The sequence below is a fragment of the Leuciscus leuciscus genome (assembly GCF_965113295.1).
Source record: "Leuciscus leuciscus genome assembly, chromosome: 7".
NCBI classification, from domain to species: Eukaryota; Metazoa; Chordata; class Actinopteri; order Cypriniformes; family Leuciscidae; genus Leuciscus; species Leuciscus leuciscus.
The window spans coordinates 27,317,820-27,342,983 of NC_138731.1; the positions used below are offsets into that span (position 1 = coordinate 27,317,820).

The 25,164-nt window shown below is 36.8% G+C and overlaps 1 protein-coding gene across 7 annotated transcripts in view; it reads left to right on the forward strand.

Moving 5' to 3' along the window:
• The window catches only part of lrch1 (leucine-rich repeats and calponin homology (CH) domain containing 1), a 55,064-nt gene that overhangs the window by 26,355 nt on the left and 3,545 nt on the right, over positions 1 to 25,164 (forward strand). Inside the window, exons 7-21 of one of the 7 annotated variants that reach the window (XM_082175095.1) lie at positions 307 to 394; positions 1,085 to 1,190; positions 1,873 to 1,958; positions 3,106 to 3,173; positions 3,295 to 3,357; positions 3,648 to 3,725; positions 3,857 to 3,893; positions 5,055 to 5,168; positions 7,693 to 7,749; positions 7,889 to 7,958; positions 9,232 to 9,345; positions 12,455 to 12,564; positions 12,702 to 12,839; positions 13,396 to 13,473; positions 21,739 to 24,999. In XM_082175095.1, coding sequence (XP_082031221.1) covers positions 307 to 394; positions 1,085 to 1,190; positions 1,873 to 1,958; positions 3,106 to 3,173; positions 3,295 to 3,357; positions 3,648 to 3,725; positions 3,857 to 3,893; positions 5,055 to 5,168; positions 7,693 to 7,749; positions 7,889 to 7,958; positions 9,232 to 9,345; positions 12,455 to 12,564; positions 12,702 to 12,839; positions 13,396 to 13,473; positions 21,739 to 22,020 — 1,489 coding nt within the window. In that variant the 3' untranslated portion in view covers positions 22,021 to 24,999. Of the gene's footprint in view, positions 1 to 306; positions 395 to 1,084; positions 1,191 to 1,872; positions 1,959 to 3,105; positions 3,174 to 3,294; positions 3,358 to 3,647; positions 3,726 to 3,856; positions 3,894 to 5,054; positions 5,169 to 7,692; positions 7,750 to 7,888; positions 7,959 to 9,231; positions 9,346 to 12,454; positions 12,565 to 12,701; positions 12,840 to 13,395; positions 13,474 to 21,738; positions 25,000 to 25,164 lie in introns of those variants that run through there. The other 6 variants (XM_082175096.1, XM_082175098.1, XM_082175099.1 and 3 more) reach the window with 6 other exon arrangements.

The window sequence follows — 25,164 nt, forward strand, 5'->3', positions numbered from 1 at the left end:
TGTCATTTTACCTATTCATGCACGTCTAGGTGGGTGTATAAAAAGATCTGAATGTGGAATATAGTGTGGAATCTAAAAAAAAATTATACAAAAAAATCCAGGTCGTGCGTGTCTGTGTGTTGGCTGTCATTATCATCCTTATCTCAGGAGAATTCTTTTAATAGACTGCAGGGGGTCACTCTTCTGAGGGAGAGAGAGAGAGACCGAAAGATTTCTTTCCCTGTCTCATTGAGAGACATAGGCTACTTCTCTCTTTCTGTCCTACACGACCCCTAACTTCTAATTCCGCTCTTCTTATTGTCTCAGCACTGAGGACATTGATCAGCACAAGAAACTCGACAGTGACTCTGGGGTAGGCAGTGATAATGGAGACAAACGCCTTTCTGCTACAGAGGTCAGTGTGTGTGTGTGTGTGTGTGTGTGTGTGTGTGTGTGTGCATGTTTGAATGGAAGAGAAGATTGCGACCATCTTGCCTGTGTTCTTTGCATGTTTGCATGTCTAATTCCATTTATTTATTTATTTATCTGCTATATAGTGTTTTCATCAGTGCTGCAAATTTTAGGTAATAACTCTATTAAAAGCACGTGTTAACTTAATGTGTTAGTTTGCTTATGGCTGGGTTGCAGTAGAAAACTCTAGCAGATCTGAGCTCATATGATTTAGGGACAAAGGTCTAGCTTGTATCTGACAGTTATCATGTAGCATACAGTGTCACTGTCTGGTCAGTTGTGGTTGTAAAACACTGTCCTAGCATCAGGGCAGGACCGTATGTCAGTATTTTGGTTTTTCTGTAGTGTCATGCTGGGAAGCCCTGTCCATAGTGAAATCACATTGGTCCAAAAAATAGCTGTATGTTAAATATCAACTATTCTCTGATTGACTGTTATTTTGCCATTATCGTTTCAATAAAATATCAATGGATGGATAATAAATGTGAAAACTTTTTTAAAAAGTGTTAAGCTGAAATTAGTGATTAGTAAAAGTGAATTGAATGCAGTGTAGTGTCATTTGTGCTAGTAAGTCTTGCACTAATGTGAATTCACTTTGTTCAGTTGATTTAGATGTTGTGGTTTTGTGTTCCAGCCTTCAGATGAAGACAGTCTCAGCTTGAATGTGCCCATGACCAACATCACAGAGGAGGAGGGCTTGAGCAAAGACGACTCCAGTGAACACATCAGTGCCCTGACAGGTGCTACTCGCACACGCAAACACACCCTCACATGTGTGGACAGGATATTAAAGGCCTGTAAAGAAAAACATCCTCTTACTGGGCTGACATAACATTGCTGTGAGACTTTAGACAGCCTGCGGGTGTGTGCATGAGACCCAGGTTAAGCCCAGGGGAGGGTCCCGGACAGGAAGTGTGGATACCGGCTAGGAAGTTAGTGTCAGCACATAAGGAGAATTAAGGGAGGGGGAGATGAAAACCGAGAACATTGCAGGAAGAGTGTGTGTGTGCTGTATTTTAAGTGTGTGTGACTGCTAAGCTGATGGGAGGGTCATTTATTCTTTAAGCTTTCAATAAGATTTACTTGACATGTACACACTGCATGTGTACATGTGTGCTGTTCATTTTAGAAGAGCACTACAGAATTTTAACTTTATTTAGGTTTCTGTTTGTTTTCAGTTAGAGGAATGTTCCAAGGTTCCAATAAAGTTCTATTGACAGCAATTAGGACATAATGTCAGATTTATCTTATTTTTTTAAAACAAAAAATTGAGTTAGAAGTCATTTACATTGGTAGGTCATTTTAAGTTGTGGACAGTGAATTCTGCACCTATAATTTCTTTAAGATTTACATTTAGTGTCTGTAAAAAAAGTCTTTATCCTAGTCAATATAATAATTTAGCCATGTTTACGTGTCTTGTAGCAGACAGAAGTCCGTCGGAATCTCTTAAGGAGCATCTGGGTTATCGAGACTCTGCACTCAGCTCTCCGTTCGTCAACTATATCAAAGTAAGCATGTTCAAGATTGTTCTTTTTCATGCTCTGTCAGAAATTCATATCTATAACTGATTAATTGATTGGCTCCAGCACTGGCACCAAGTGTCTCCCATTGTCCACAACAATATTCAAAGTCCCCATGACATTTATAGTTGTTTGTTACTTCCTGGATAAGTATTAATAAGAAGAATTTGGCATAACTAGAAATATATGTATTCATACAAAATATAAAAATACCCATGCAGTTTTATTAATGAATAATTGTAACTTTTTCAAGTCTAGAAATCACCAAAGGCTGATATAGGCTCATATATCCTCATATTTATACAGGTTTTCCTAGACTGGGAATCATGGCTCTTCAAAGAGTAGTAGTTGTTGATGTGTTGAATACTTTTTTTTTTTTTTTTTTGGCAGTTTGGCAAATATTTGTTGGGAGTTTTATCTTATTTTAAATCATTTTAAGTCATCTTGAGGCCCCGTTTGAAGTTTGCTGAGGCCTGCGGTTGAGAACCAAAAGAGACGCGGGAAACTTAATGTTCATTAAGGTTTATTTTGTTTTGTTTTGTTTTTTCCTGAAAGATTCATGAGTAATTGCCCCACTTTACAAAATGTTGTGGGCTGATCTGGTTTAAAACAGGTTTGATCTGTTTTTTTTTACTTTTATTTTTTATTTAATGTTGGCTGTTTCTCTTCATAGTTAAAGTCATCTAGTTTGAGCCCTTGCTTGAGTATATTAAACATCTTTTTCTTGTTTTTATCTGCCCTATTTCCCTTTATTCCATTCTTTTCTTGTCATTTTTTCATCTGCCTCTCTTGGCATACTGTTCTATGTTCCAGTAACTGTTAGTTTATCTGATAATGTCTCATTACATCATAGGATTGGCACTGACAGTGTTTATTTGTGCATTAGCAGTTCCCTTGTGAAGTAATCCACGTCTAGAGGGACATTGTGCGTATGAAGGGGTGTGTGTATTCCCATCTGTGTCTGCGTCACCCTCTCAAACAGCCAGTGCTGGATCTGGTTGAATTTAAATTCAAGCAAATCAGGCCTTTAGTCTGCAGTCACATGACTGAGTTTGCAGCTGGAGTTGATGTGTGCGTGTGTGTGTGTGTGTGTGTGTGTGTGTGTGTGTGTGTGTGTGTGTGTGTGTGTTTGAAGGGTCGAGGTGCTGACTTCGATGAGCCCCTCAGGATAGAAGAAGACACCAACTGGGCTTCAGAACAAACGTATGTTTATATCCGTATATTTATTCTTCTTGTTTTTGTGCCTGTATCTCTTCTATCTTTTCTTACTGATTTGCTCACTAGTTAAACATATCCATATATATCATGTTACTGTGTTCAACAGGTCAAAGGTCAATATGATCAATCAGCTAAAGGAAGCTGTGGAGATGCTACAGGATCCTAACAGGTAGGTCAATATGTGATGGCTGGGATGTTACTCATTCTCTTTCATTTTTGTCCTCCTGTTACAAGTCAGCATTTTGTGATTTTCAAATGAGTTATATATTTAATCAAAATTGCAAAGTCACTGTTAATATCTGATGCATTTCTTTGAGTTAGCTATTTAGCATTGGTAACAAACTATAACTGACAAACCATGAACTGCCACAACATGCATGGTGGTCTCAGTAGAAATAATATGTATTGTGAAAAGTGCTATACAGATTAAATTGAATTGACTCTTTTGTTTATGTTAAGGGTTAACATGAACTCGGCTGATCTCTCTGGTATTAAGCTTTACCCCGTGGAAATGGTTACAGTAGACGAGTCGCTCAAGTAAGTGACTTTAGCGTCACAGGTTAAATATTTTACAGTAAATACAAAATAGTAGTGGTAGTACATTCAAATGCTGCTTTGCATGTTTAATTGTTTACCAATGCATCATTCTTGTTTTCGTCTTCCTGCAGTGGCCAAGAGAGTGATGAGAGTCAGGCCACACCTAAGGTAAAACGGCAGTACATATGTGTCTAAGTTATATAATTGTTAGACAAGTTTCACTTACAGGACCTTACCGGTTCCTCTGAGCGTCCTGTTCGGTTCCCCTTTATAGTGGCTCTGTAGACTGCAGTGTTTCTCTAGAGTTTCTCTGAGATCAGTGGGCTATTGTTGAAGGTTGACCCGTTTCCCAGGAGGATTGTCTTTCATACACCTTTTAGAATTGTTTATGTGACGTCAGTTATGTGACATCATTTTACATGGGGTTTATAATATCAAAAGTTACTAGTTTTTCATTCATTCAAGAGCAGCTGTAAAAATCCTTTACCTAAACTGAACTAAAGAAAATGATGAAGTTCTACACTCACAGTAGCCTTTCTGCTTACAAAGCGCTATGTGGTTTGAAGTACTATCACTACACTTCAAAAGTTTTGGGTTGGTACACATTTTTTAAATGTCTCTTATGCTCACCAGGACTGCATTTATTTGTTCACAAATACAGTAAAACCAGTCATATTGTGAAATTTTCTATTTTATTTTAATTTATTTGATTGTCATTTATTCTTGAATTTTCAGCAACAATTACTCCAGTCTTTCATGTCACCTTCAGAAATCATTCTAATTTGCTGATTTGGTGCCAAAGAAATGTGTTGAAAACAGTTGTGCTGATTTAGACTTTTGTAGAAACACACTTTTTTAAAATTCTTTGATAAATAGAACATTCAAAAGAACATTTATTTGAAATACTTTTTTTGTAACAGTATACATGTCTTTACTTTCACTTTTTATCAATTTAATACATCCTTGCTGAATAATATTAATTTCTCTCTCTCAAAAAAAATCGTACTGACCCCAAACTTTTGAACGGTAGTATATGTTGTGCTTTCGGTGTGCAGTGGTCTATCAATGTGTTGTTGTTTTTTTGTGTGTTGTTGTCTGTGTGCGTAGTTTCCTGTGTTGTGATCTGATTCGGATGAAAAGGCTGTTGACTATTAAAGATAAAACTGTAATTAACTGTAGCCATGGTGTGCAAAAGTTCTGGTTAGCCTGGTAGCTTCTATGCTATAGTTACAGGCAGTTAGACTCCAGGGCTGTTTTTACCAGTGTGATGTGTGCTGTGGTTGGTAAGCCGTAGTGTCATGGTCTTAAGAGCGGTGATTGTCATTGAAGGCGGCTCCTGGAGAATGCTGGGAGTTCCAGAGGAAGAGACAGTACATTCTAGAACGGGCCCGGCTCGAGGCCCAGCTCGCATGCCAACAGTATGCCCTGCACATGGCACAACAGGTAATCTGAAAATCCTGCCATCCAGCCTATAGATACACCCTGTTTGACCGTTGAAAACATGGGCAACTTGTACAAGTCAGCTGCACTCTGAGGAATGATTCATCATCCGGTGCAACTGTGTTTGTCATACGTATGCAGTTCACTTTGTACCGAAATTACCCAAACATGTGGTTCCGATGTAGCTGCCACATTATGTGCTTATTGTTTGTGCTGTGGTGACTTCATTCTTATTGTAGTTATTGTAGCTTTTGTAAACATGCAGTTCATTCCCAGAAGACCCACGCAGAATCTGCTTGGGTCAACAGAACTCATAATAAATCTCTGCAGATTTAGACAGAATTGGAACGTCTGTCATTCATTAGTTCTATTTGTCCCCTGCCGCCATTGCATGTTCGTTCATTAAAATCAATGTGAATTCTCATTCCTGCAACCTTTTTTACGTTTGTAATTTGACACATTTCTGAGTGAAAAAGAAATGTTGGGCTGAACTTGATTTTATCCATCTGGAAGTGACTGGATCTTGAAAAGTGGTGCTCCACACCAGAATGTGAGATACCAGATTGCTAAAACAGTGCTAAAATAGTTTTTTGCTTATTGGTCAGTGTTATAGTTAAAGAGAGAGTTCAACCAAAAATATAATTTTCCCACTCTGACTCTGTTCCAAAACTGACTGACTTTCTTCTGTGGGACATATAGGCCTGGTTTCACAGACCGGGTTTAGATTAAGCCAGGATTAGGCCTTAGATCAATTAGGACATTTAAGTAGCTTTTTTAAACATGCCTTAGAAAAAAACATTACTGGTGTGCATCTTGAGACAAAACTATGACACTGACATATTTTAAGAAATGTCAGTGCAAGTTGCTTTTAGTTAAAACAGTTAAAACATGCATTTTAGTCTGGGACTAGCTTAAGCTTTGTCTATGAAACTGGGGGGCAAAGAAGATATTTTGAGAAATGTGTTTGGTTACCAACATACCATGTTCTTTTCTTTTCTGATTTTTTTATTATTATTATTTTTTTAAATATGCACTGAATCATTCACAGTAACACTAGAATTTGATTGTGCTGTCATCTGCTGCAAAGATTAAAATAAATATATTAAGTGATTTTCACTTAAAGATCCCATATTGTCAAAACTGAAATTTCCTGGCTTTTTTCATGATAACAGAGGTCTAGGGGCTATGTAACTACCATATAAGTTTCAAAACAGTCAATCCACAGACAATTGCACACAGCCTGCATAAAGTAGCTGTGCCTTTTCTCAAGCCTTTGTGACTTCCGTAAAAATGTGACGTCAGAACTAGACTGCCTTCAGTCACCACCCCGAACACTGCCCACCGTCCCTCCCTCTTATGCCCAACCCAAAGACAACATCACATCCATGCCATTGATGAGCAACAACAACACGGAAAACATGTAGAGAGAACGCTGTTCAGTCGATGGATGTCAGGAAACTACATAATTGCACATGCTTCTGAACAACATTAACATAAGAGACCAGTGGCTAATGTTTATTTATTCGGAAATACCACAGCAATTTAGTTCAACCTTAGCTGTTCTGCACATTTCACAAGTGACTGCTTCGTCAATCAGGCACAGTTCAATGTCGGTTTTTCAAAGAAGCTACTCATTAAAGATGCTACAGTCCCTACATTGTTGGGTCCCTGTAAATAAACTTGTAACACATCTTATGTTACATTATGGAGTCAGCATAAAAAAAAACTTTAAAAAAAACATTACTTACCATTCTGAAACATCCTTTTGTAAGCGCGTTTGAGGAGGTGTTTGTTTGTCTCCTGTCGTCGCCGATTCTGGGTCTGAGTCCGGCTCTAACATATAAGGCCGGATAACATTTCCCTCAGCATTATCCATCATTAGAGGTGTTTTATTTACCTTACTTGTGGGCATCACTAAGCCACAGCAGGCTACAGCATACATGACCCTAGTTACCTGTGGTTGGCCTGGCCGTGCCTCACTCAGAAAACAACAGGCCAATCAGAAGAGAGGCTCATGAATATTAATTAGACAGGCCAAAATCTACCTGTTCTTAGCAGAGCTCCTGAGAAAGGAGCTGTAAAAATATATTGAGATGGTTTTTGGTACTTATACTGCAAATATATATTCTTAAGGACATCAAAACCTAAAATAAAACTCCAGAAAGGTGTACAATATGGGACCTTTAATATACAGTATTTGCCATATTTTTAGTGCTGGATGCATTTCTTTGTCTTAATTGTGTAGTATTAATTCCAAAATATTGGTCCTTGTACTTTTAGTCCATAATGTAGCCTGCATGAACTGAATAGAAATTAAAAGTAAATTTACTCATGGGGATTGAGAATCATGCAATTATCTTTTAAAGAGGAAAACAAACAGTTAGAGACGGAGAAAGAAAGACTGAGTCATATCGAAACGAGTCAGAGAACAGTGATGCATTGTTTCACTATGTCTAAAGAGCTTGTTTGTTAACATCTTACATCATCTCAAGAATCTCACAGACTGTTTTTTTTTTATCACTCATAGGGCGACATGATTGGCCAGGAAGGATCATATGAAAGTTGTGAGAACCAAGTTACCGAGGTAAATCTTTTTAATGTTACCATTACCATTTAATGTTACCATGGCTTTGCTCTGATCATAAGGTGCACTTTACACTTCTAAAACTGAATTTGACTTGGTTCAGTGCACTTGTGCTGAGTGTGTTTGTGTCATGTACCAGAATGAAGACAAAACCCCAGTTTCCAGCCCCACACTGAGCTCACCTCCCTTTGGTCTGAAGCCCAGATCAGGTGAGAACAGTGTTGTTTTACTAACACACATGGTGCCAATGCGCTTGTTGGCATGGGTGGCTTTGCACTTTAAAGGATGGTGCACATTTTGGACTCTCTCATTATTATCAGCACATTTAAGTAATTAGAGGTCAAAGTGTTTGTGTATAAAGATCGTTTTGCCTGTTGCAAACACCTGTTATCCTGTCAAGATCATAACTGTTATGCAACATTACAGTCAGGCTTTTTATGCATACATATACTGCTGTTTATTATTACTTTCTTGGCTTTGGGGGCTAAACTGCATCTGGTTTAGAAAATAATACATGGCAACTGAATATGTCCTATTTTCTTTTTATTTACACATACATGTTATATATTCCACGTATATACCATTCATTACTAATGTGTACAGTTAAATAAATAGACAAAACAACTTGCTTGACTTCATCTGGATGCAGTTTAATTGATGTAGCTGTTTGTTTAGCTGCCTAGAGGCTTCTTGTTGCTTCCCCCTCTAACATCTAAGCTAGTGTTTGCGTCATTATCTGTGATCTGTTATTTATGTCTAACATTATAGGGATAGTTCACCCAAAAATGAAAATTCTGTCATCATTTACTCACCCCCAGGTTGTTCCAAACCTGTATACATTTCTTTCCTCTGTTGAACACAAAGGAAGATATTTTGAAGAATGTGGGAAACTGAACAGTTTTTGGGCACCATTGACTTCCATAGTATTTTTATTTTTTTGTCCTACTATGGGAGTCAATGGTGCCCCAAAGCAGGCTGGTTACAAACTTGCTTCAAAACATCTTCCTTTCAGCAGAACAAAGAAATGTATACAGGTTTGGAACAACTTGTGAGTAAATGATAACAGATTTGTATTTTTGGGTGAACTATTCCTTTAACAGCATTATCATGCCCAGAGTCTGACATAAATAATAGTCATTTGTACCAGGCGCATAACAGCATGCCAACAAACTGGTACTGAAATACTGTTAACATTGACTTCTTTTGTTTTTAATATTTCTCTTTTGTGTTGTGCTGTATTTACGTCACTTTGCTTTGCATATCTTCCTGTTTCTTTCTCTTCCCTTTTATTTACCTGTTTCCCTGAACTGCTGCTTGCCTGCTTGTGTGCTCTTATTACACAAACTACTGTTGCTCGGCATCCTCCCATTTTCTGACTGATACCTGAAACCCCTGCCTGTTTCCTTTGGTTTTCCAATGAAAATCCCTTGTTTGGCTCCTCCTCCTACTGGCACTGCCCTTTATGTTGATACCTGCATCTAGCTTCGCCCTCTGTGCCATGCTCGACTCGGCCCTGTCCCCTCCCACTTACACAGGCCCTGCCCACCGATAGAGACACGCCCCCTAGCCCAGCTGAAGGAGACATGCCAAGCAGTGGTAGGTCTGCTCAATGTATCATCCTGTACAGTCACATACCTTACAGTTAGTCTCTTTGAGTTTTCTTGTCAAAGATGAAATGTCAGGTGTTTTTATTCTTCTTTATTATTATCTATTAGAATTTGTATATTTTTCTTTATTTTCTTTCTTTCTTTATTTTCCTTTTTTGTTGAATGCTAAGGCATTGAGTCACTATCATAGGAATGTGAATACACCCTTAACCCTAAATATTAAATTAGTATGAAACTTATTCTGTTGTCTTTGCACTACAGGGTGTTAAAGCACCCAAAACACCCTAGCCACCGCCTAGCCAACACCCTAGTACACCCAACTCTCTAGATACCACGTAGCAATGCCTAATAACATCCAGAACACTCTAGCAACTGCTTTGCAACACTTAACTCCAACGCATTGCAACGCTCTGGCAACCACCCACATCTAGTTTGTCCAACTTTTTGTCTCTTTTAATGCTTGAGTATCAGCTTTTAGAAATGACAGAATACTGAATACTTCAGCCCACTGACCAACATTTCACTTCCAACGGGTGTTTGGTTGACTCAGAGAATTTGACATCTTTTTGAAAGTTCATATGTGGAAGAAATTAATTAAATAATTATTTCCTGACAAAATTCACTAGCACCAGCTTCCAATTAAAGGGTTAGTTCACCCAAAAATTAAAATGATGTCATCATTTACTTGCATCATTCCAAACCTGTATGACTTTCTTTCTTCTACAGAAGACAAAAGAAGATATTTTGAATGATGTTGGTAACCAAACCGTGGTGGTGACCATTGACTTCCATTGTTTGACAAAAATACACAGACATTTCTCAAAATGTCGTCTTTTATGCTTCACAGAAGAAATAATCGTACTGGTTTGAAATGACATGAATGTCAGTAAATGAGAATAGAATAAAAATTTTTGAGTGAACCATACCTTTGAGCTTAGTAAAATAGTCACTCCTGACATTTTTTTGTATGAAAGTAAAAAAAATTCTGAGGTTTAGCATTAAAGGGGCTTTTTAAAACACAGGAGTGAAAGAGAGGATGTGGCTGGGCTGAAATTTGGGGTGGCCCAGTGGCTTTAAATGGAGATGCGTGTATTTATAGAGCTGCTATTTTGAAGCATTAGATAATGGCCCCAGAGGGAAAATCAGACCTCCATTTAAGAGGAAATGCTTTCAGAGGATGAAAAACTGCCAGGAGACATGTGTACTTGCTCATCGTCTTACGAGAAAGAGGTAGTAATGGAGGAAAAAACATTTTAGTAATGAATAGCTTTATACTAATGGGTACTATTGAACTTCATATTATTAGGAAACTCGGGTGGAATCCTAAACCAATTTTAGGGGAAATCTGTGAAAAGTCTTTTAACATAAAATGTCTACACTGAAATGAGAGTACTACACTCTTTTTGGTAGTTAAAATCATAACCAGATTAGGCAATTATGCACTTTGTGAGTGATGTCCTGTTCGGATTCTACAGAGGTCTATTTCTGTCTATATGATGAATACTTTTAGAGAACTTGGAGAATTTGTAACTTCCTGTTAGATGTCAGAAATTCTCCGGTGTGTTTTTTCTTTCTTTGACCTGTAAGTTTGTTGATAATATTCTGGAATTCTCACTGTCTTAGCACACGATGTAACCGTAAATGCAAGAATGAATCTTATTCTTGCCAATACTGGGTTGAATTGATATGTGTGTTACTTTTAGAGAAATGGTGAGATAGAAACTAAAGAAAATGCGAGAGAAAGACGCTTTGTTTTAAAGCTAAAGTTTAATTTGTGTCACTAGCTTAATTTTTTTATTAAATTTTTTAACTTCAAACACAGCTCGGTTTGCTATTGGTAAATAAACAGATAGCCCCGCCCCAAAACTCACACCATTGGTTGAGTCAGTGTTTCTATGTTAGGCTGGCAGAAAAAAAAAAAGTATACATAAACATAATAAATACACACGTTTAAGTAAATAGGCTGTGAAACAAACAGACTTGCCCCTGAAGCATGAGACATGACTTTTAAGCCATCTTTTTTTTCTCCCTGATGCTAACACACATACACACAAGTTCAGCCATCTACATGGGGACATTCCGTAGACTTCTACTGTTTTTACATACTGCTAATTATCCTATCTGGATTTTTACAATTAAAAAAACTACTTTATTTACTTTGTACTATTTTTTACCAAAGGAGATTTTGTCAGATTTAGCTCACTTTGGGGTATACATTTTCCCCAAAAATGTTTAAGTAGGTACACACACGTTCATGTTTTATGTGGACTTTCCATAGACATAATGATTTTTATACTGTACAAACTGTATGTTTTATTCCCTTATACTAACCCTACCCATAAACCCACCCATCACAGAAAACTTTCTGCATTTTTACATTTTCAAAAAACATCACTTAGTATGATTTATAAGCTGTTTTCCTCACAACGGTTTTAAGATATTGCCGTCTTTGTGGGGACATTTTGTTAATGTAGGGTTTACCAGGACCACACACACACACACACACACTTTTATTTTATTTTATTCTGCCCAGAGAAGTCTAGCATATGCTTGCTGTATTGCATCAATGTCCAAGCACAGAAACATGGCTCCAGGGCTTTAAACTGTGAAACAACAAAAAGAGGGAGGAATGTTCTGGAATAACATCTTTTTAGTGTTCCCTTCATACTGTCCTCTTCCTTTCATTTTTTCACAGGATGAGTAGTTATGCAACTAGAGGTGACGGAATACTCAGATGTGTGGAATGAAGTGTTGTGCTCTTGTCTTTCTCAATCTTCCTTTCTCTCATGTCTAGACCAGTGCTCCCCCTTGTGGGGAAATATCATATAATAAAGGCTGTGAGCTGTCAGATATGGACAGTGCCTTCAAAGTTCAGAATGTTCATTGTGATAAAGAATGAAAATAAAAGCCTTTTGTCCATTAAAAAGCAGCATATTGCCAAAAGTAGTGACATTTAATGTCAAAATTGCCATATGTAACCTAACGTTTTCCGATATTATTATGGATTTGACTTTAAATTGTGTCTTTATCCATGTGGGAATAAGACAAGAGATATAACGTGCTCTCTGCAGACTGATGACGGTTCAGTTGTGTGACAGTGTTTTTCAGGACGCAAAAGACTTTGGAATCAGTGGATCCTCAGTTCACCATGAGGAGAAAGATGGAGCAGCTCAGAGAGGAGCTGGAGCTCACAGCGCAACTACGAGAGGTACGAAACACTCACGCAGAAGCTGAGTATATAAACTAACTGTATTAGTTAGCTTGACTGACTAAAAATGACCCCACAAGATTTAAGATTTAAATGAAGATGTTTTATTTATTACCAAATCACATTGATTTTGCCAGAGTATTGAGAGCAGACTGAAAGTAGCTCTTCCTGGAGATCTGGGCTCCTCTCTCATGGATGGGGTCGTGCTTTGTCACTTAGTCAATCACATTCAGCCGCGTTCAGTGGCCAGTATCCACGTACCATCCCCTGCAGTGGTGAGTCATCTCTGAATGATCCACACATTCACACAAACACTATACACTACCGTTCAAATGTTTGGGGTCAGTCATCTTTTTTTTTTACGTTTTAATTTTTGAATTATTCTACATTTGGTAAAACGGTAATATGTAGAAATATTATTACAATTTAAAATAACTGTTTTCTATTTTAATATTTTTTTAAACCTTTGTTATACCTTTGATGGCAAAGCTGAATTACTCCAGTGTTCAGAGTAATGCTGATTTGATGCTCAATAAACATTTATTATTACTATTGATGCTTTCACTTTCATACTTACTTTGTTCAGAAATTCTTTGATGAGTAGAAAGTTCAAAAGAACAGCATGCATATGAAATGGAAATCTTTTGTAACTTTTTAAATGTCTTTACTGTCAATTTAGATTAAAGCATACTTGATGAATAAGAGTATAAATTCTTTTAAAAAAATCTTACTGACCCCAAACGTTTGAACAGTGTATGTTGACTGAAGTTTGTTAACCTGTTTTTTTTCTCTCTTTTTTGATATCTGCACATGGACACTTTAAACCTTCAGCCCAAGCTTAGCATGGCTAAATGTCGCAGAAACGTTGAAAACTTTTTGGACGCCTGCAGGAAAATGGGAGTCCCTCAGGTAAATATGTAATTCTTTTTTGTGAATGCCAAATTAACTAGATCTGTTTTTCAAGGGCCACTGTTTGTACGGGTTTTGCTGTACTAGTCTATCATGTACTGTCCTAAATTAAAAACATTCATTTACTGGTATTGGTGCGGTACAATGATGTCTTCTCAGTATAAGAAGTCAGTCACAGATTAAATATATTGTTAGTGTTACTGAACGAAAGAAGCACAATTTATTATACTATTTTTGTCTGATTCGGTTGAAATGTATTATTACTGACAAACAGTTTCTAACAGTTTCAGTCTTTCCCCATTCAAGTAAATAGGAGCTCTTCTTGTATTCATATTTCCTACATAGAAAATAGCTGCTGGTATTACTGCCAACTGAGCTGTTAAAGAGACTGTCATCTAATTCGTATTTGGTGAAAACTTCACCCTGTGACTCTGATCCTATAGATTTGACAGATTATAACTTATCTGTCATTGAAGTGGACTGTTAAGGGGGATTTCCACTGAATTTCCTGACTTATCTAAATCTCTTTCTGGGAAACCTGCCCGATTAGTTCAAATTAGTTTTCGTTCAAATGAACCTGTACACCCAGGGCTTCTTAAAAAACAGGTTATGGTTAAAAACATGTTATCACTTGATGACATAACTGATTTTGATCATCAGCCACCCCTAATCTGATTGGTTGAAGCAGCTGAGATTGCCTCAAACTGGCCTATGATCAGTCATGCCTTTAAACGTTTTGGAGCCTTGTGTTTAGCAGCTTCAAAACCCCCCTGGACCTTCTCTATTCAATAGATTTGGGGGAAAACTGATCATAGAACAGCAGTAACAGGCACTTTCTCACAACCTCATACTAGAGCTGCATCATGCCGTTTATTAAGATTTTATCATCATCATGGCTTTAGGCTTCATCCATTGCCAGAGCTTCATTCCATCCTGTTACTGGCTCTGACCTGCTCTCTGATAAATGATCATGTTTCTTCGAGCTGTGACAGAGAGTGATAAACAGACAATGGAATATTGACACATGAGTGGAATGAATTTCTGTGTAAATCGTCCATAAAACCATTATTTCAGTGTAACAACTCACTGTAAAAAAGAAAAAGTTAGTTCAACTCAAATTTTCAAGGCAACCGACTGCACAGAATTTTTGAGTTGAAGATATCAACTTAATTTTTTACGTTTTGAAGAACTACAATTATTAAGTTGCGTCAGCTAAGTTTTTCAAGTTCTGACAACTAAGTTTTTTTAATTCAAGGTACTAGAACTTTCAAGTCTGTAAAAGCTTACTATTTTGAGTTCAGATTACCATCCCCTGTAATAACTTACTATTTTGAGTTTAAATTAACTCAAAAGTTAACCCCCCAACTTTAAATCATCCACTGACAGTAAACCAGTTCATTTATGCATGTTTATTTGAACGACTTTGGCACAAACAGCTTTACAATTCCACAATGTAAACAAGTAATCTTATGCACAAAGCAAATACATCAGGTTTCAATACCATAATATGGGCAATGTAAACAAGTAATCTTATACCCAAAGCAAATACATCAGGTTTCAGAACCGTAATATGGGCGTTTTTTTTTTTTTTTTTACTTTCCGACTCTTGTTGAGACCTTACAAATAATGCAACATTGCCAAAGATGACCGATAAACAGTTGTATAGTGCCTGCCTAAGTATTAATTCAGAAATGTGTAAATCCCCATCTGAAAAAGCCAAATTATCTGAACTTTGAAATTAGCCAAAAATGCAAACATGCAGGCTATAACAGTAATGGTGAAACACAGCTTGCTTCTACTGAACAATCAATACCGTAGTCTCTTGACAGTAATATGACAGCTACACATACAGTGCTATGCATAAGTTTAGACACCCATGCTAAAGTTGACTAAAAAGAGGAATAAAAAATCATCTTTTGGAAATTGAACTTAATGCCTTAATTAAAAAAATTAAAATCCAACCTTTAAGGACACCAATTTTCTTTGTGAATGAATAATGTATCGTAAATAAATAAATGTTCTTCCTTAAAATACAGGGTGCATAAGTTTGGACACCCCTATGTTAAATTCCCATAGAGGCAGGCAGATTTTTTTTTTTAAAGGCCAGTTACTTCATGGATCCAGGATAATATGCATCCTGATAAAGTTCCCTTGGCCTTTGGAATTAAAATAGCCCCACATCATCACATAGCCTTCACCATACCTAGAGATTGGCATGGTTTTATTTCAGTTAGCCGAATAGCTGGTTTGATTTGCATTGAGAGATGATCTTATGGAAAGTACTCCATGCCAATCTCTAGGTATGGTGAAGGCTATGTGATGATGTGGGGATATTTTAATTCCAAAGGCCAAGGGAACTTTATCAGGATGCATATTATCCTGGATCCATGAAGTAACTGGCCTTTAAAAAAAAAAATCTGCCTGCCTCTATGGGAATTTAACATAGGGGTGTCCAGACTTATGCACCCTGTATTTGTACATTTGTACATTTATTTATTTACGATACATTATTCATTCACAAAGAAAATTGGTGTCCTTAAAGGTTGGATTTTTCCAAATTTTTTTAATTAAGGCATTAAGTTCAATTTCCAAAAGATGATTTTTTTTTTATTCCTCTTTTTAGTCAACTTTAGTATGGGTGTCTAAACTTATGCATAGCACTGTAAAAGATTCGTTTTTAGTTTAAAGGGTTAGTTCACCCAAAAATGAAAATTCTGTCAGTAATTACTCACCCTCATGTTGTTCCAACCCCGTAAGACCTTCGTTCATCTTCGGAACACAAATTAAGATATTTTTGATTAAATCTGAGAGCTGGCTCACTCCTCCATAGACTTCTATAGACGTTATAACTTGCTGGCCCAGAAAATGTATTAAAGACATCGTTAATATAGTCCAAGTGACTACAGTGGCTCAATCTTAAGTATATAAAGCGACGAGAATACTTTTTGTGCAAAAAAAACAAAAAAAAACGACTTTATTCCACTATTCATTTCCTTCTCTCTGGGCCTCGAGTCTTTTCACGTAGTGTGATAGCACAGCACGTCTGTGTTGTACATCACACGCATCTCACACATGACCAGCGTCGGCCAATAGTGAGCCTACGTGTGACGTACAACACAGACACGCTGCGCTATCACACTACGTGAAAAGACTCGAGGCCCAGAGAGAAGGAAATGAATAGTGGAATAAAGTCGTTATTTTTGTTGTTGTTTTTGCGCACAAAAAGTATTCTCGTCGCTTTATAAACTTAAGATTGAGCCACTGGAGTCGCTTGGACTATATTAACGATGTCTTTAATACATTTTCTGGGCCAGCAAGTTATAATGTCTATAGAAGTCTATGGAGGAGTGAGACAGCTCTCAGATTTAATCAAAAATATCTTAAATTGTGTTCCAAAGATGAACGAAGGTCTTACGGGGTTGGAACAACATGAGGGTGAGTAAAAGCTCCGGACACGTTGTGAATTTATCTTGTATTTTGGCTGTCCTACAGTGCGATTGGTCAAGTCAAGTCAAGTCAAGTTTATTTGTATAGCGCTTTTCACAATACAGATTGCGATTGGTCAAATGTGACTTTAAGGCGCCAGGTGTTTTAAAAGAACATACACAGTCACTGTAAACACACGGCCAGTAAGCTCCTCTTCCGTGCCTGAGCCGATGGTGCCTAAGCAGACGCTCTTGACTGGCGCTGGCAAAGCTGCAGAAGCGACACTTCATAGAAAACCTAGCACAAAAATAAGAGGAGAAAATGAACACAGTGACATACTTCGCAACCGTTCACGTTAATGCTGTTGAGCTTCAGGGCTAAAACACACAAAGGTAGGGCTGGGTATTGTTCAAAATCTTTCGATCCGGTGCCAATTTCGATACCTCAGTTTCGATACCGGTTCCTAACGATACTTTTTTCGATACCAATTTTATGAAATCCATTTTAACAAGATTACATAACACATTACCTCAGAAAAACTTTGGTTTTATTTTTTCAGTTTGACTCATGCTCCTTAGCCAGTGCACAAAGGAACAAAACATTTTTTATAAAGAGCTCATGCTCACCAAAGCTGATTTTTTTTTTATTATAAAAAATACAGTAAAACTTGTAATATTGTGAAATAGTATTACAATTTAAAATCTTATTTGAATATATTTCAAAATGTAATTTATTCCTGTGATGTCAAAGCTGAATTTTCAAAATCATTACTTCAGTGTCACATGACCCTTCAGAAATATGAAAACAGTTTGCTGCTTAATATTTAGGAAACTATGATACATTTTTTAATGATTCTTTGATGAATAAAAAATTCAAAAGAACAGCATTTATTTAAAAACGAAATATTTTGTAACATTACACATGTTTTAATGTCACCTTTGATAACTTTAATGCATCCTTACTGAAAAAAAAAAAAAAAATCTGACCAACCAACACATTTTTGAAAGGCAGTGTACATTCAGTAGGTTATTATTTATTGCAATATAAGCACTGTCAGAGTGATCAACAAGGTATCTCTTCATTTACCAGTCGAAGACGGAGCAACTTTCTGCTCTTATGTTTACTCCGTGCACTGTCAAGGTCTTCATCATATTTGTGAGTGCGCGCGCGCCTCTCATATGAGTATGTGCGCGGAGAGTTCCGCGCGTCTCGTGTGTGTACTGTAGAGTTTGCGTGTAGGTATCGAAATCTGGAATGAACAACGTCATTTTTCGATACTCGATATATCGAGGCAATTCGGTCGGTACCTAAAAAGTATCGAACTCGGTACCCAGCCCTACACAAAGGTCGCATGCTAGAAGCTATATCTATCTAGTTAACTATCGTATCAAACCGAAGTTTTGCATCACAGTTTTAGCACGTTGGTTCTAACGTTACCTTGGTTGCAGCGCATGGTCGCGAGCAGTTGTCAATGAGCAAAGCAGACGTGCATACAATGCCATTATTCATCGAGAATAACAAACATACCGGCAACACAAATCTTTCAATTAATATGTGGACAATAATTATATTGAGCTTAGCTGTTCAAAATAAGCTAGCTTCTAACCGATTAGCTAGTGGGGGATTTTGTATTGCCATAAACGGCTCGCCTGGTTATGATTTATCGATTTTGTTTCCCGCAATGAAATGTAATACAAATATCAAATGCATGTCTCTCTTCAACATAGGCTACGTTCACACTGCAGGCTGAAACGACCCAATTCCGATTTTTTTGCCCCTATGCGACCTGTATCTGATCTTTTCATGACAGTCTGAACGACACAGATCCGATCTTTTCAAATGCGACCCAGGCCACTTGGGTATGTGGTCCCAAATCCGATACATATCCGATCTTTTCAAATGCGACTTCAGTCTGAACGGCCAGGTCGCATTTATCCGACCCGCACGTCATTGATACGCGAAAAACGTCATAATCCTGCGTTGAAGTAGTCGTCGGTTTGAAAACGGACTGCATATTCGTCGAGCTGAGGTAAATCTGCCGAACGGGTCGACCTCGACGAGCCCGTTAATAAAAAAAATAAAATAAAAAAGCCCACGGCCATTATATACGTTATGTTAACTTATTTGTGCTGAATCTGATATTAGATAGGTCAGCGGCTGCTGTCTGGCTCTTGTGTAACGGTCGCTGCGCGCGCTCGTGTGTGTGTGTGTGTGTGTGTGTGTGAGAGAGAATCACAGTTAAAGTTTAGCTACTTCCGCAAACAAAAAGTGACGTCGTTGACCGTTGAGTACTCTTCTGCGCATGCGAGTCACTTCTGGGTCATTTCACGTTCACACAGGAGATCACAAAAGGTCGCATTTAATTGGAAATGTGAACGGCCTTGCAAAAAAATCGAATTTTTTCAAAAAATCGGAATTGAGCATTAAGCCCTGCAGTGTGAACGTAGCCAAAGACGTCAGGGGAAAGTTACCGCTGGCAGGCATTGTGACAAGATGGCGGACGCAAACTTTCAAACTTTTGAAGGGAGCTCCTGGGAAAATCATTGGAAACCCCGTAGCAGCCGGTTGCCATGACAAATTTCAAATGAGCATGCGCAGATAAGTTGACCACACTCTAACTGGGTGTCAACTACAACTTCAAAATAAAATCAACTCAATTTATTAAATAAGATGAACTTTTCCTCAGAAACGTCTGAAAGTGAGTTCAAGTGGCTTAAAACACATAGTTCAAGTTCCAACTAGCAATTTTATTGTCAGTGAATGCAAAAATCTTAGTAAGGTGAACAATTTTGAGTTGTCGTTTTTACAGTGTTGCGTAATACATTATCCTAAACACAAAATAAGAAGCAATTCGTTTTTTGTCCAAAGTAGTAACAATGAGCACAACGACCATGTTCCTTTGAAACATGGACGAAATGTTTGTTGTTGATATCTCTTTTTGTGTGCATGTGGTCAATTTTGGGTCCACTTTTTACATTCTTGCTCAAACTGTGCAAAAGTTAGTTTTTTGTTCAAAAGTTTCGGCAATTGGTTGTGCCATCCTACCCTCCAAAAAATGGTTATTCTACCATATCAGTGGCCTTTCTAGTAGTAACCCAGATGTTGTCTTCTTCATGTCTTTATGGGTTGAGCTTGGTCCAAGCCATTCATAACAGGCTGTTCTGATCGTGCCGTACAGGAACCTTGTAGTTGTCATAGCTTGTGTCTGTAGTAGCAGTAGCTACTACAAGTCTGCATGGCAGCTAGCTTTGTCATTGTGTGTATTTTGTGTTTGCTACCCTGTTACGTGTAGCTGATACTGCTTAACAGGCTAGTTTATACTGTTAACGTGTTTAGGGATAATGTGGCAAGCCTTGTTTGTTTGGTAACTTTTGGTCTTATATAGGTTTATATATCATTGTTTTTATTATTAACTTACTAGGGATGTAGTGTAATTGTTGAGTTACGCACTAGTGTAGCTTGACCTGCTCTGCTCTTTACTGGCTTTTGCAGCTCTCTTGCTTTGTACAGTTTTTAACGCTGTAGCTTGACTTGTGCCTTGCATACGCTCACTACTTCACATGCTCTGCTAACCACCATGCTAACAGCATCTGTCCCAGCCACAGCTGCCCTCTGAAACAGAGACAATGACTTATAGCGTTCAACATCTCTCTCGGAAAACTCTTTTTCAGAAGGCAGTAAGAGAGTCCTTCTCGGGAAATGGTGCCATTTGTGCTTGAAAATTTAAGGATTTTGTCCTACTTTATTTTACAAGGTTAAAAATGATTTAGGAAGAAAAAAGCCATACTTTATTTTTCCCTCATATTTCACATTTATATTATTCAGGATACAATTTTTTTTTTTTTTTTTTTATGGTCACAGAAAGTTTGTAATTTATACACTTTCAAACATTATTATATACACTATTGTTCAAAAGTTTGGTGTCAGTATGATTTTATTTTTTAAAGAAATTAATACTTATTCAGAAAAGACACATTAAATGGTTTAAAAGTGACAGTCATTTATATACATTTTTTTAAAATGTAAGCAACACAACAGTTTTCAACTTTGATAATAATAAAAAAAAAAAATTCTTGAGCACCAAATCAGCATATTAGAATGATTTCTGAAGAAAAACAAATGTATTTGCACCACACCACATTATTGAATCAATGTTCTTGCCCTTTGTGCCAAGAATTATAAAAAATTAAAATAAATCACCATTTTCGTTTCTATAAACATCTGAATCAACAAATAGAAATACGTGAAATACTGTAATATATACCTTTGTTTGAACCGTGTGGTCAACAAAAACTAAAATTATGATGTAATTTCTTTAAATAGGTCAGACAAATGAAGTAATTTATAAAGAGGTAAAATGTCACAGTGAAAGAGGTTGAACAGAACACTGTTTATAACTATGTAATGGAGATGAACGAGATTAATTTTGATGAAAAACTCTCATTTTTTACAATATTTCAAACTGTCTTTAGTAGTACACACTAAATCGAGTGAAATGTATCAAACTATGTGATTTAGTCCAGTATCTTGTTAATTAAAATAAGTTGAACACGCATTTTTTTACACATATGGCACTGTTTCCTGAGAATGATCCAGAATTCTTACCGTTTATTGAGCTCAAAGCATTTTACCTTTGACCTTTATCACTGTCTAATCACCTTCCTTATCTTTCTCTGGTGCCGAACGAATGATCTCTCCTCTTCTCATTTTCCCTCTTATTTGGTTTTATTTTCCCTTTGTTTCTCCCTCCATCTATACTTCATTCTTACTCTATTCTCTTCAATTCTTCCTCTTCCTGGTTCTCTTTGTCATCCCCTCTATGTTTTGAATCTCTCTCAGTCCTCTCTCTGTTCGGCTTATGACGTTCTGCAGTGTAACCTGCGTCCACTCTGGGCCGTGGTCGCGGCCTTGCTCATGTTGGAGAGCACAGGAACAAGGCAGAAGGAAGGAAAGGTGGAGAGTGGCAGGGAGAAAGAGACAGAGGTCAAGAAGCTTATCCCCGAGTCCACTCAGACTCCACCTCCTTCCTGGCAAATATGGGATCTGATTGGCTCAAGTCTGCTTCACGTTTTCTGTCTGGTGATGCTGTTTGTGGCCTACAGCTGGAGTGAATTTAAATAACATGCATGTACTAAAACACAAATAACACATTATATCATTTATTGTCTTAGAAAGCACATTGAACGTCTTAAAATGGACACTGCCTGTTTTTTGAAGGAAAATATGTATTCCTGTCAGTTGGAGCAAATGTTATTTGTAAAAACTTATATCTTAACTTGGCTATGGTGAAACCATACATAACACAAAACATTTTTGTAACACAACATGTGCTCCTTAATACAGGAACTTGATGCTTTCATGTTTGAGGGAGTATTATTTATTAGTTGATGAATATAATATTTATTAGTCTTTGCAAAATGCTAAGGAAACCATCTTTAAACAGACTTTTTGCAAACATTTACTCTGGAGGTGCACAGAGCACTTTAATAAGGAATGACATATGGCCACGTTCTCACTCACTTTCAGTCTCTCTAAATCTTGTTGCAGAAACACTTAAAAATGAAGGTTCTTTATTGGTTCCATGAAGAACCTTGAACATCCATAGAATTTTTTTATTCCACAAAAGGTTCTTTATGGTGGACAAAGGTTCTTTAGATTATATAAAATGTTCTTCACACCGAAAAAAATATACTTTTTTAAGAATTGATAATGGAAATTGATAAAGAACCCAAAATGGTTCTATGGCATCACTGCGAAAAACCCCTTTTGGAACCTTTATTTTTAAGTGTGAAGTTGAATTTCAACAGTCATAACGCTGAACATTTTTGTGGTCCTCTTGAAAAATCCACATATAAACAATATAAGTGGTATAGTTACTAGCATCTGCATGACAAAACTAAAATACTAGAAACGGATATGGAGGTTTTGCATCATGTCAATGACCAGCAATGTATCAACCGGAATCAAGGTCTGCTTCAAAGAAACAATTAAAGACGATAATATGAGGACACTTGAGTAAGTGAAGGCCCAGATGTCATTAAAGCAAAACGATAGCTTTGCTTTGCACAGAAGTCTTGTACGGTGAGGTTAAAAATATTAATCATTAGCATAAGGGCTAATTAATCTGTTGGATGTAAAAAGCAGCAACTTTTGGTTAACAGTGTTTTTAAAAGCAGCATTTAAGGACTGATCTTTTCAAGTTGATGTGTTATTGAAAATTATTAAATATCATGTGCAGTCATACATGATTACAGTGTTATTTTATCCAAAACTCCATCAATAGTATTTTCTTTCTCCTTATGAGAGAGATCCGAATAGGACTAATGGATCGTTTCTTGAATTTCCTGTTAATCAGAAAAGCAAAATGACACACAGAGGTGTGAACCAAATCAATTTTTGTAATTAATGTAATATGCATAATTCCACAGAGAGGTGACTAATCCAAACCAAACAATGAGGAATAATGGGCTCTTCATGAAGATTTTCTTTATGTATTCTATCAATTATCTGTAATAAAGGGCTGAGTCGGGTTTTTAAATTATGAAATATCAGATAACACAATTTGTATGAGTTCAGTAATTAAGTGCAATCTCTGTTGTATGTAATTCCCTGCTGTGAAGGTCCGTGCACAGGGTTTCTCTTGCTTCTAATTGGACCCTCTGATTCTATTTTAGGTTCTGATCTTTATCTCACATAATAGAATGACCTTGTTCATCTCATCACAGATAAAAGGAATTATTAAAAGGAGCAGTTAGCAAATGAGCCGACAGTGATGTCACTGAGGCCTCTTGACATCATTTCCTCAAAATATATAACACTTTGAGCCTTATCTGTACGATCACATCAGTTATAATTGGTACTGCTTTCATCATCCAGTTTGACAAAAATAAAAGGCAAATTGACTCTTCAGGAACTTTTGTTTGGTATAATTTCCCAGTTGTTTCCTCATTTCTCAAAAAAGCTACCAAATGCAATAAGTGTTTGTAAAAGGCTTAAACGAGACTGCATAGGATGTTCTGACCGATCAGCTGCTTCTGTTTGTCCAGATCTAGACTCTTTGACTCCTCTCAGTGTTGAATTATGTGCAGTGCTGCTGCTGCTGCTGCTGCTTATGGACTTTGTACGGCATTGGTTTTTATGATCCTATATATGAAAAGGAATAAATGTACAGTTTGGGTTGTTTTTCTCAGCTTTGTGGTTGTTTTTCTGTAGCTCTTGTTAATGTTCAAACATTTGGATTCAGTAATATTTTTTTGTTGTTTTTGAAAGAAATGAATGTATTTAGCAAGGGCTCAATAATGTATTGAGTGACAGTAAACAGTTTTAATGTAACAAAAGATTTGTATTTCAAATCAATTCTATTTCAAATAAATGCTGTTCTTTTGATCAAAGAATCCTGAAAACAATTTATCACAATTTCCTCAAAAATATAAAGCAGCACAACTGTTTGTGTAACTTTGATAAAAAATAAGAAATGTTTCTTGAGCAGCAAATCAGCATATTAGAATTATTTCTGAAGGATCGTGTGACACTGAAGACTGGAGTAATGATGCTGAAAATTCAGCTTTGCCATCTCAGGAATAAATTACATTTTAAAATATATTTAAAGAGAAAAAAGTTAAATTATTTGTAAAAATATTTCACAATATTACTGTTTTAACTGTATTTTGTATCAAATTAATGCAGCCTTGGTGAGCAGAAGAGACTTCTTTCAAAACGCACACAAAAAAAAACTGTTATTGACCCCAAATCGTTGAACAGTACAGTATGTGTGTATAGGCGTTAGTGTCTGAGATGCAAATATTTTATATTTTACATTTTTGATTGTTTGAATAACTGATATCATATTGGGCATCACTGCTAAATGAGGTGAGTCTTTATGAGTTTATTTAACTGCATTTAGTGGCGAGTGCATTCAGTTTTAATTAAGCTTTTTTGTCATTTTATTTCTCTTGATGGTTTCCACTCCTTTTGACCAGTCAAATGTACAGTTGTTGTGATTACTTGATTACAAGGAGTACATTTTTTTTTTTTTTGTATTTGAAGAAATTGCTCTTGATAACAATTAAATGTTTTGAGCTGAGCTTAAATGTAAAAAAATAAATTAAAAAAAATACGGATAATTCACTTTCGAATATTACATGACTTGAGATTTTAATAATTTGACATCTCATTAAAAAACTTCATGCCTGAAAATGTCCTTATAACTGTGGGGATCCTGTCTGTTTCCTCTCTGACTAAGCACATCATTTGTCCTCTTTGTGA